Source organism: Odontesthes bonariensis, chromosome 24 (assembly GCF_027942865.1).
Source record: "Odontesthes bonariensis isolate fOdoBon6 chromosome 24, fOdoBon6.hap1, whole genome shotgun sequence".
NCBI lineage: Eukaryota > Metazoa > Chordata > Actinopteri > Atheriniformes > Atherinopsidae > Odontesthes > Odontesthes bonariensis.
The window spans coordinates 15,385,402-15,398,031 of NC_134529.1; the positions used below are offsets into that span (position 1 = coordinate 15,385,402).

The window sequence follows — 12,630 nt, forward strand, 5'->3', positions numbered from 1 at the left end:
CTAACAACCTCAATCCATCCGTCTAAATCTCTTTGTCCCTCTCTGTGAATCAAGTGAGTGTGTTCCCTTCACCTCTCCATCACCTGTTCTCTCTGTCCGCCTAAATGCTGCTGACCTTAGACCTTTCTGCTCCATTGCTTCACCACACGAGACTGTGCTGCCTTCAACAGCTGTGTCAACCTCAGTCCTGGCAACTGGTGTGCCAGGGGAAGGATAGAGTGGCATTAATGTCAGACCATGTAATGAGTCAGCAGCATGTTACTGTCTTATCTTTGTCAGAAATAAGCAGCTTTCTGTTTCTTATCGGTGTGTAGTTACAGGGTTGCCATTCTTTGTTTAAATTGTTCAGATTTTCTCTTTTATGCTCTTTTTCGTCCGTTTTTTTTCAGCTTCAAATAACAAAAAAGCTAGTGTCCTTCTTACGACTTTCAGACATTTTTTGTCAACATAATCCCAGTCTTTAACATCTCAAACCTACACACAGTTTATAAGATGAACTTTCCATCTCCTGCATTGCACTGCAGTGCTATCTTGTGCATGTAAAGGACCTGGTCGGGCACTAGCTGCTAGTTTATTTATACCAAAAGAATTCAATGCTTTTTTTTCGTGTGGAAAAAAAAAAACGTCTCTGAGGTGACTCAGTCAAACTCCTACCTGCTCTCAATATTTCCTCATGCCAAGAGAAGTGTGTTGTGACCTCCCCAGAAGCAGAGGGGGCATTGGCAACAGGGCATTTGGGCATGACAGAGGAGAACAAAGTGATTAGCAAACGGGGGCCCCGGTATGCGAGCACAGGTTAAAAATAACCTCACTGGCCCAATTTGTAGAGGACGCTCAGCTTAGCCACTCAACTGCTGTGATGTCTTTCTCCCATTTTGGCTTAATTGTTCTTGAGAGGGACATATTTAGGTAATGGACATGTTAGGGGCTGATTAATGGCTGTAAATGATCAACAGACCTAAGAGACAACAAAATAGGGGGTAACGGATGAAAAGAAGCGCAGTGTAAGATGAGCTTTTTGCATGATGATGATAAATGATGAAGGGGAAACAGATGATTAGATGAGAGGCCTGTGAATGCGTGACAGCGATCAGCTGTCCCACTGAGATTGCAATTTGTGTCTTTTACCAATGTGCCCCGTGTGAGCAACCCAGAATCCACTCAACAATCTAAGCCAGCGGATATTCCCAGCACCCAGATATAACCGACGAGGCCTCTGCGCATAGCTAACATTAGTGGAAATGTTGCATTTGTGGTACACCCTGGCTCTGGGCCACGGGAAATATTGAACAACTGTCGAATTTAGACAACATCCTGTGGTGGAGAAAAACGGGAGCTACAAAGATGCGGTGTGGGGATGCTATTTGTGGACGTCGAGTGCCTCGAAAATAGCGAGAGCATTGGGTTTCAATATAAGCCCCTCTCTCTGAGCTGGAGCTTTCTGTGAATGAGGCCCGGGTTCCTGTCACACCCTACCCCGGTGCTGATTTTAGAACACAGGTGTTGACCTTAGTGGAGTGGCTTGTGCTTGCTGCAGAGGAAAATGAACCCCTGAGCTCATTTGGCTCTAAAGCATGGGTAATCACTGAATGTTCACACAGATGCTTCAGAACTGTCATACATTCAAAACTGTACTTCTATATGTTTACTGAGAAGATGAACAGGTACACATACTGTACAAATGAGCCTTTTTTCAATGGAATGGAAGTTCTTTTCTCACTACAAAACAACCTTTTAAATTCAGTGTTGTTTTGGAAGTGTCATGGTGGTAGCATGGTCACCCTGTGGCCACTTGAGAATTTATTGCTTGTTTTTATGGTGCCACAAGAACACCCATACTCCCACTCCTCACATATTCCCGCCTGTGCTTTGTGGACAGAAGTTTACGGAGCACTTTATTTGGGGATTTACTATATTTACTATATTTAGATTGTGTTGTAACCCTGCCGTTTCTTCAAAGAAACCTCATCACATGAAATTTCACCACTTTCATGAATCAGATAATCACTTTTTCTTCCCTAGACCATAGATGATAGTGTGAAGCTTAAGCTAAGAACAGAAACCAAAGTGGGATGAAACTCAACCTTGGCTTCAGCTGTGACTCCCTGCCTGTTGTAACTGCTGCTCTGACTGTACCCCCAAAAACCCACTAAGACACGCCCATCTTGCAGTTGCTTCCTTGTTTCTCCTCTTTCTCCCTCTCATTTTTTTCTTCCTCCAAAAAGGAGCCATTGACATTCGGTGTAAAATAGAGGCAGGGTGAGGTGGGGCGGGGGCTGAACAGAGGAACGGCAGGGGTGTAGGGTGTCTCGAGCCCAGTGCGAACAGCTGAGAGGTGTGATTTCACAGGCTGGCTCCCCCCTGTCAGGGCCCTGATTGGGCCGGACAGGAGGTGCAGGAGAGGCCCGGGGCTTCTAAAGGACACCAACAGGTGGGAGGCCGCATCGGAGGGGGGCCACTCCTGGTGGGGATAGAAAAGGCCGGTCTGCAAGGCCTCTTGTGGGCACAAACCACAGGCCAGGAACTGAGGAGGATGGTTGATCGCAGGAGAGCTGAGGAGGAGGGTTAGTGTGAAATGAGTTGAGTGGATAGAAGGCAACTTAAGGGACAAGAAGCAAGGTTGGTCTAATCTGAATTTTAACTAGTTTTTAATGTAAGTGATTTTGATCACAAAACTCAAATATACAGTTTACAGTGTTTTTGACTGAGGCAAAAGTGTCTCTATGCTAAAAGTCCTTGTGCTTTCTCTTGGGTCAGTTCCCTTGACTTGCAGCACCACGTGAGGAGTATCAGGTGTCAGACCAGTTGTTGGCTGTTTTTTTTCCCTCAGTTTTATTAAAGAAATTACACATCGTGGCAGAGCTTGACACCTCTGTCAGCTGAGGGGGAAACAGAGGTGTGACTCAGGAAAGAATCAGGGAATTCTGTGCCTTGACATGTGTTTCCCCAGAGGAGCAATCACAGTCTAATCATTGTAGCCTTTCTAATGGCCATTTGCCTCGGCTTTAGTTGACACAGCAGCAGCTAGATTTATCAAGAAAGACACCAGCAGATGACAATGAAGGAAAGGTAGAGACTCAGGCCTCCATCTCAACTGTGGCTACTCATCACAAGATAATCACAAGAGGAGCCAGAACAGAGTCCAGCGAAAGTGAGTAAAATCTGTTCATTCTATTTCAATTTTATAAATATATATATATATATATATATATTGTATTAAATCTATGCGTAAAGCTGCATTTTACACAACTGTTGGGATCCAAATAAACTGGTGTAGGTGGATGTTGAAGAAACAAAACATGCTGTGACCTTTGTTTGCTGGACAAGCCTTACAGAGTTATTTAAACCCAGTACAGCATCATCACATCGGCATTACTCATTGGAGATCAGAATGCACTGCTGTTCAGCATATCAAAGCACTATTATTTTGGTTTTAGCATTAGAAAGTCCTGCCTTTTGCTTATTTAAGCCATAAGTTGGGGTATAAGACTAAAAAAAAAATGTAATTAGATCTCCTCATTTCCAAAGGAGTTGTGTGCATTTCAGAATCTCCTGTGATCGAAGCCTCCATCACGTGTTTCTGTGGCCCCGTTCCTCTCACTCTGTCACAGTTAACCATGATTTGGCCAGTTGTTCCCGCTACTCTTCATCTGTGGCTGTGAAAGGGTGCTTTGTGTCAGAGGAGCAGTGAACCCAGTTGTTGCCCCTTGCGAGGACATGCTTCCTTATATCCCCATATTTATACACCACTTATGGAATGTAAGGAAGTGTGTGGTTTCGAGGGGACTTGAACATCAACCAAACTGGAAAGAAGAGATAATTCTGTTTTTTTTCTCTCTCTCTTTTTTTTTAAAGCTTTGTAAGCTTGACTTTCATACATCATTGTTCCCTGAGTGAGTCTTTGTCTGTTTTATGAGATGTGAGGGGTATGACAAATTTCATGAGCGTGTGCGTGTGGCAGGACAACAGGTGAAAGGCCTGTTCCCCCTCCTTCAGCTATGGCACGTGTACAGTTAGCATTACTTCTAGAGCCTCTGATCGGGTCTCAGGGACTTCTTGAAAAATTCCTGCCCTGCCCAAACTGCTGACAGTCAAGGAGGATTGACAGACCACAGATGTCACCCATTATAGCAACCGCAGAACTCAAAAAAGGAAGAGGGGAGGGAGGGTAAAATTGTGAAGCTGTCACTGAGGGTGAAAGTTCGCTCATGTAGGCTGGGTTTGGAAGGAAGCAGGGAGATGTCACCAGCTGTCAGGGTTCCCAAACCTCTAAATAGGAACTCTCTGCTTGGTAACACAGCAACACTTTGTTGCAATCTGTCTGACCCATTAATAATGATCTTCTTCTGTGTGTGTGTGTGTGTGTGTGTTTTCATCAGGTAGCACTGAGGAAGATTTGACAGCCTGTCAGCGCATGAGGTCCACCTTTCATTTCCTTCTGTCCTTCTTCTTCTTTCCCTCTTTTTCTGTCTTTCACCTCTTACCTTCTTCTCTGCGTGGCCTTTCTTGCTCTCTCTTGCTCGGCCTCTTGCAGCTGAAGCAACACGCCTTGCTGTGGCTGGTCAAACGGAACCAAGTCAGGTGTTTCAGTGAGGTTTGGTCCCCTTCAACCAGCTACTGCGTCGTGAATTCTGTCAGCGTGGAATCAAAGACACAGTGGCGTTGTGGCGCCACATTGCTTTATCCAGAGGTGGTAGTCCGGTGGAAAATATAGTTTCTGTTGCAACTACTCTTTCATAGCTTGGTGATGGTTGTTTCGTGTGTCTTTTGTGTGTCTGTGAGTCAAAATGAATAAATAAATAAATAAATAAATGAACATTAACAATGTAGAGTGTTGATTTCTATGCATTGCATTCTCTTTATTTTGTCCATTTTTAAGAGATTGAAAGTCATTCTCATCATATCACTTAAAAGATGAAAAAAATATGCTACAGGCCTAATTTTTTCTGAATTTGAAAAGGCACCTAACTCGATAGATGAACCAATGTTTTGTCTAAGCATAACAGACAACACAATGAGTCTATTTTAAATTCTATCTCCAGGCACTTTGTTAATAGAAGCCTCTCACAAAGATGCTATCTATCAAGTCGCATCAGCGAAGAATACCAAGGATAACACCGTTAGACAGACATAATTCCATATTCTTTGGCAAAAATCTGGCTCATCTCATCATTGGGTGCAGTGTGTCCTTAAAAAAAATGAACAAGTGGAGAACACAAGAAGAAGTGTCAGGCTTCATCAGAAATGGTCTCCATGTTGGCTGCCAAGAAGCCATTCTTAAGGAAGAAAAACAGGGAGAAAAGGCTGAGGTATGCCAAATGACACAAGAAGTCGACTGAAAATCAATGGCAACAGGTCATAGAGTGATGAATTGTCCCAAGATCATTATCTTTAAAGCAGTTGTTATTATTATTAATTATGAAAGCACCTTATCAAAGAATTGTGGGATTATCTTGGCAGAAAACAGAACAAAAGACAAAAATGACAAGAAAGCTTATTTAAAAGGGTTCAGGCTTTGTTAAAGAATAAAGGTAGTCATACCAAATATTGACTTTCAAGAAACTCTGTTTTATTCCTCATATTTCCATTGATGTTGCTGCACCTCGTTTTCCTGGCATTACTTAAAGAAATGAAGGGTGGCTCACAACACACTGGGTCCATTTCAGACAATTCAGGACCATGGTCAGCACCCGTTTTGTATAGAATAATAAGTTTTCTTTTTCGGTGATGAAATATTGTGTCGTGATAAATTTTATAGTGTAAAATTAGATGTCCATCTTGCCAGATCAACTCTTAGATGGTTCCTGTTGTAAGAATCTGCACTGTAACTATGAAGACCTGATGTGGATCCCAAAAAATAAATCGATAAAGATCTCCGAGTCTTTCAGCAATCAGAATTGCCACCCACATGTGCAATTTTGAAGTTTCAATCAAAAAACAGAATTCCTACTTTTTCAGCCTAAATTAGCTATTTCTATAAGATATGAACAAAATCTAATTTCTAAGCAAAACGAAGTTGGAGTTGCAGTTCAAATACAGCTCCCACTGACTCCGCTGTCAGTGCTTGAAGGGAAAAATACTTGTACTTAAATGATAGCAATAAAACTTAAAATTATTGTAAACCAGCACAAAGCAGTCATTTGCTTCAGAAATTTATGGACTGTTTAACATCAGATTGATGATAATAATACCCAGTGTGTGATTTAAATTTTTTTTTTCAATAATATGAGTGAAGTTTATTCTATAATACTCAATACAGCAAATACAAAAAATAACAAAATATAATTTAGATACATTTGATTTGATTTGATTTCCACTCTCACCTGCAGTTATGACAGTGTGTGCCCCAGGCTCAAATGTAACCTAAAATAACAACTGTCTATGAGCTTATGAAGAATGATAAGCTTGGATTGGAAACTGTTGCACAGTCCGTGTCTTGGGGCACGATGACCGCTCTGCACTACACGCCCCCCTCCACAAGGGGGCGATGCGGAGTTTTCGGGTTGGTAGTTTCTGCAGCAGTGGAGGAAGTGGAGCGGTATCGTAAAGATGGCTGATAGTGGAGTGACAGGTGAGTTTGTAAGTGTGTAACAGCTTGGCTTTACACAATTTTCCAGGTATTTTTGTTTCTTTGGACTGGTTGTAACAAAGGATAATCATCTACCTGTTGTTCTCTCTTGGTGGTTTTAGTTGAAGCTCGAAGTAATTGCAATTTCCAGATGCGAGTGCCGCTAACGTTAGCATAGACAGTAGTCTGACGGAACACATCGTGATGGCATTGCATCATTTTTTTCGTGTTGTTTTGAATGGATAGGGTGTTTTGATAGGCGCCTTTTAAGAGGACATGAGACTTTGGAGACGGTTTAAGTAAAGTTCTGTGAATGATGTTAACACCTTATGAACCTGGCAAGTTTAGTGGTGTAAACAAGAGCATCACCTCATCTGAAAGCTCGCCCTACTATTACCAGTTTGATCACATATGCTTTGCTCGTCTTTCAGATGGACCTGTAAAGAAAGAGGATATTAACCGTTCAAAGGTTAGGGTTTGAATTCGTAATAATACGCTACAGTCTCCCGTAAGGCTTGGTGTGAAGTCATGTTTTCTTTGTGTGACACGATGTGACTCAACAGAGTGACGGCAAAGAGCTGACCAAAGAGGAGAAGCAGCGGCTGAGGAAAGAAAAGAAACAGCAGAAGAAAAACAAAGAGAAAAGAGATGACAAAGCTTCGCAGGACAGTGAGAAAGAAAAGAAGCCTGTCAGTTCAGCTGCTGCAGCACCCCAGCCTCAAGTACAGTCTGCAACACAGAAAGGTGCGGATTATTTGGTCACACTAAGGGTTGGTACACCTGGATGGTTATTGTGGCACACTTTTCATGTCAAATTATTATGCAACGAAAATCAAATCCAAGCAAATTCCACCGGATTACGTCGGATTTGTTTGTCATTGATATGTTCGAATCCTTCAAATCTTTTACTCTGACATCTGCGTGGGATGGGTGTGTTTTTCAGCTCATCCAGCAGTGCCTCCTCCTGCCCCGGTCTCCGTGCCTGCCTCAGAGTCACCTGCTGCGCCAGACAAGCCCACTAAGAGTAAAGCTGAACTGAAAGCTGAAAGGAGAGCTCGGCAAGAGGCTGAGAGGGCGAGCAAACAGAGCAAGAAAGGGGACTCCGGACAGCAGGCTGCCACAGGCAAACAGAAAGCACCGCCCAGTGAGCTCCAGCCAGGTACTGTTACACCTGCGAGACAGACGCTTTGCAGTGAAAATGCATGCACCTAGTAATCACTAATAAATGAGGCGAATAATATTTTTTATTGATTGACAACAGTATATGGCAAGGTCGGAGTTATGGTAGACTTTAACTATGAACTACAGCTGCAGTTGGCAAAGTGTACCTTTGGGTCTTGCAGAGTCCGGGCTTCAGCCTGTTTGAGCTACTCTGGCAGCACCCAAAAGACCAGTAACATATTGGGCAGCTGTGATCATAAAGTTTCTGCTCACCGGGGGAAAATCACTCTCTTTTTATTTTCAGTGGTCAAGAGGCTCCCAGAACACATTCAGGTGGACAACCCAGATGTTTTGAAGAAACTGGCCAAGAAGTTGGAAAGACAACAGGTTGGACACGGTGGATGTAATATCTAAAGACCTTCAACACATACAAGCATGCTTTTATTTTGACTCTAGATAGCTTGCCTTGAGCATATACTGCCGTTTTAGAATTGGAGTGAGGAGAACATGCATTCAGTTACAATCAGAACTGCATGTGATTGTTCCTCACGTTTCTTTCAGACACCAGGTCACAGTGATGCCAAGCAGGTATAAGCCAATGAGGCCAGGCTTTACAAAATGCGTGCTGTTAACATTTTTTATTTTGTTTTACTTCAGTTTGTTGGCTAACCCTTAAAGTGATGGTTCGGAGTAGATTCAACCTGGGGTCATTTGAACCGTGACATCCAGCCAAGTAGCCCACCCGAAGTTTTTCCGATCTTGGCTGAACATCAGCTGAGTTACTGAGTTATCCCAAATAGCTTAGTACAAGCGCTAATGGAACCTGGCAGTATCTCCAAAATTACCACACTAAAATCACATGCCATGACACCAAACTTCTACAGTAGTACAAATATGGTCTGTACCACAGATTCTCTTACTACCAGATTCGCAACTCACGGTGCATTTCCGGTTTCCAACGAGGCGATTTTGGTTGCAGTTCCACCCTCTTTCCACGTGGGGCGCTCAATTTTTGGAGACCAGAATGAATGGAGTCCTATGGAGCTATACGCCCTAGCGTGCCCTTATCTCAAGATATAATTTTTTCTCTAGTAATTCGAATGTTGTGTTCGAAAGAGGATGTTTAGAAAATACCCATGGCTGAGTTTTAGATTTTTAGAGCCACTCATTTGCTTTTACATTTTTAAGTGTCTATGACGTCATACATAGCTTACGACCGGAGATGCCGCTTTAAGCAAAGTCAAATGAAAGTGACCGTAACTGCGGAAAAGGTTTGGAAAAGCAGAGGTAACATAAGCGGAAAAAGTCCATCTTAATTCTGTTGTCGCTTGGTATGGAGCCAGTCGTCAAGCGGTGCCTCTGGTCGTAATTCATTCTTTCGCCGGTTGACCAGATGTCATTAGCACAATGCTAGCGCGTTGTGGACAACAAGAAGCCAACCTGTAAGAAATCAAAGGGATATATGTACTCGTTCAGTAGATTTTTGACTTGAAACCCATTTTGAGCTCTCAGAAACTACATTCAAATCTGAGCGCTCTTGAGGAGACTTAGGTGAAACTGACCATTTGTAGCATTTCGCTCTATTGGGCCCAATTCATTCTGGTCTCCACTGACGCGCCCAGTGGAATTCTGGTGGAACTGCAGCCAAAAAGCCGGTACAATGGGGCTTAATAGTAAGTGGCAAGGCTGTTAGATAGTGTCTGTACTCACAAAACGATGCATTTGGAAGTTTGTACATAGTCCAGGAGTTTATTATTATCAACACAAGCCTAATAGCTTCTCTGCTGCTAAAGCTGCGTCGACGTCACTTCCTTGATCTGGGAGCTTCAAAGTAAGATGAGGGTTGATCTACTACTGTAGACAACAAAGCAAGGCATGTGATTTTAGTGTGGTAATTTAGGAGATACTGCCAGGTTCCATTAGCGCTTGTACTAAGCTATTCGGGATAACACAGCAACTCGGATGATGTTCAGCCAATATCGGAAAAACTTCGGGTGGGCTACTTGGCTGGATGTCACGGTTCAAATGACCCTAGGGTGAATCTACTCTGAACCATCACTTTAATGTTTGCTATCTAATACCATACATTCGTTGTTTGAGTGTCTGAGCTTTCTTTAGCCTAAATTTAGTTTCCAGGCTGTGCTGTGACTCTTTGTCGTTTGTAGTCTTCGTGTCCTAGTTTCATTCCCTGAAATTTTGGTACCCGTGTCGTGTGTTTCAGATCCCGCTGCGCTCAGACTACGGCTATAAAGTCAGCCTGTTTTCTCATCTCCATCAATACAGTCGGAAAGCCCCTCTAACGCAGCAGCTCAGGTAATCTGGTCTGTAGATAAGAGACTTATAAGTGTTGTTTGTTTTGCTTTGTTTAATAGATTTATTGCCAAAAACTGAACTTGATCATGTAAATCTGCTTTCAGTATCATTGTTGACTTTCAATGTTGTTTGCAGCATTCCTTCCACAGTGATTCATCCTGCGGTTGTCCAACTTGGCCTCCAGTATTCACAGGGCATCGTGGCAGGATCTAATGCTCGCTCTGTTGCCCTGCTGCATGCTTTCAAACAGGTACCCGCCTTTTCTTCTGGGCCTCTTTGCAACGTGCTGAGCTGCACTAGCCTAAAACTTCTCATTGTTGCCAACTTTCAAGGATTGTTTTCAAAAAGGAACCGCCCCTATATGTAGCTACGTCCTGAACAAAACAACGCTGCAACACTCCGTTACCCGGCAACACCTCGGACTAAAACTTTTCTTGGTTGACCAACAGTCACAAACTGAAGCAATTACTTTCCATGCAGCCAGTTAAAAACATCAATCGGTTGCGTCTCCTTTTGTCTGCAAAATAATGCCGCCCGTGTCAGAGCATCTGTGGGAGACATTAGCCTCTGCTAACGTGTGTCTGTAGAGGAAAAAGTGGAAGTTCCAACTAACGCACCCTCACTGAAAGTTGACCTTGAGAGTCCTTTGATGCAGCACTGCTTACCCAATAAACACTTTCCTATTGCACTCAAAAAGCAGATGTTAGCAGGTGTTGGTCGGATTTTTGTAAATAGCTTCGCACACTCGTCTGAAGTGATTATGGGTGACACTAAAATTGTTTTGCAAACAAGTCAGGAGAAAGACTGCTGAGACCTGCTTTTTCTTCAGGTAATAAGGGACTATACTACACCTCCAAATGAGGAGCTATCGAGAGACTTGGTCAACAAACTGAAACCATATATCAGGTAAAAAAAAAAAGAAAAAGAAAAAAAGTATTTGTTTTGTAGCCGTTTTTTTTTCTTAATTTGTCACTTGATAAACTGAATAATTCATCTGCTGTGTTTTTTTCTTCTTTTTTTTGTTTGTTTTTCAGCTTTTTGAATCAGTGTCGCCCTCTGTCAGCCAGCATGGGTAACGCAATCAAATACATCAAGAAAGAGATCTCCAATATTCCAAGTCAATGCAAGGAAGAAGAGGTTCGTGTGACTGTGATTTTGGCATGTGGGCATCAGACTCTCATAACCCACAAACATAACACAGCTTTACAACACAACATTCTTAATTGTGCATCCTGCTGTAACGTTTTTTAGGCGAAGAGAAAACTGCTCAGCTGCATCGAGTGGTATATTAATGAGAAGATCAAACTTGCTGCTACAGCTATTGCTGAGTACTCCATAGAAAAGATCAGTGATGGAGATGTCATTCTAGTTTATGGATGGTAAGCCACTTAAATCTGGCATGTTTGTATGTCTCAACTGTGAAAGTGCTTAATTTAAGCTGTTATTCCTGTTTCCTCTTCACTAAGCATTGCATCATTGTTTATTGCATTAAACTAGTGGGTTCAGACATTCTTTTTTTTTTCTTCTAAACTTTCTCTTCCCTGTTTTTGTCTTGCCTCTAACACTCCTTCCTTCCACATTTTCCAAATGCGTCCTCCTTTTAAAATGATCTCTGCTTCCGTCTTCTCTGTCAGCTCATCACTGGTCAACCACATCCTGTGCGAAGCCTTTGACAAAGGCAGGAAGTTCCGCGTTATAGTGGTGGACAGCAGGCCTCGGCTAGAAGGCAGGGAGGCCCTGAGGCGGCTGGTGCAGAGAGGCATCAGCTGCACCTATGTTCTTATCTCGGCTGTCTCCTACATCCTTCCAGAGGTAATCGTGAAGCCATGACGGACTGAACAGGGCGTCTATTTTGTCCCATCAGTTTGACCAAAGGATTGAGCTCTAAGCACATTTTGTCCTCATTTTTCTTTAGGTATCTAAAGTGTTCCTTGGTGCTCATGCCCTCTTGGCCAATGGTTATGTCATGTCTCGAGTGGGGACTTCACAGATAGCTCTGGTGGCCAAAGCCTTTAATGTGCCTGTTCTGGTGTGTTGCGAGACTTACAAGTTCTGCGAGAGGGTGCAGACGGACTCCTTCGTGTCCAACGAACTCGGTGTGGAAATCATTCAGTGGCTTTGTAGATCAACATGTTTTTATTTAAGGTTTTGGTGTCTGAATCCTTGAGTTCAGTTCCGGCTTTTGCTAAATCATTCTCTCGATCTTCGTTGTTCCTTAACAGACGACCCGGATGACCTCATTGTGACGCGGAAAGGTAAGACGCAGCTGGAGGACTGGCAGCAGGTGCCCTCTCTAGGCCTGCTCAACTTAGTGTACGATGTGACGCCGCCGGACTTCGTGGACCTAGTCATCACAGAACTTGGAATGATCCCATGCACCTCGGTCCCTGTGGTGCTGCGAGTCAAAAACGTGGACCAGTAAACAGCTTCCATCTAACTGTGTGCATGAAAGCTTACACACAATATCGTGCTTTTAGCATGCAATAAATGTATATCTGAAATGGCATAAGCTTTGTTTTCTTATATGGTGTCCATGTGTGTTTTTGTATTTTTTTAAGTTTTTTTATACTCTGTTGACTACTACGTTA

At 43.0% G+C, this 12,630-nt stretch overlaps 1 protein-coding gene across 2 annotated transcripts; it reads left to right on the forward strand.

The window, feature by feature from the left end:
• The first annotated feature begins 6,426 nt into the window (after nt 1-6,426).
• eif2b4 (eukaryotic translation initiation factor 2B, subunit 4 delta) lies at nt 6,427-12,551 on the forward strand. 2 transcript variants are annotated; one of them, XM_075459365.1, is made up of 14 exons: nt 6,427-6,571; nt 7,000-7,037; nt 7,132-7,312; nt 7,512-7,727; nt 8,034-8,116; nt 8,291-8,317; nt 9,951-10,042; nt 10,178-10,292; nt 10,872-10,948; nt 11,077-11,179; nt 11,294-11,421; nt 11,677-11,854; nt 11,958-12,138; nt 12,265-12,551. In XM_075459365.1, the coding sequence occupies exons 1-14, from the start codon at nt 6,550-6,552 to the stop codon at nt 12,462-12,464; spliced, it is 1,641 nt and encodes a 546-aa protein (XP_075315480.1). In that variant the 5' UTR covers nt 6,427-6,549; the 3' UTR covers nt 12,465-12,551. The 2 variants fall into 2 exon arrangements, with proteins under 2 accessions (XP_075315480.1, XP_075315481.1); XM_075459366.1 differs by lacking the exon at nt 8,291-8,317 and having other exon boundaries at nt 6,429-6,571.
• Nucleotides 12,552-12,630: the final 79 nt, after the last annotated feature.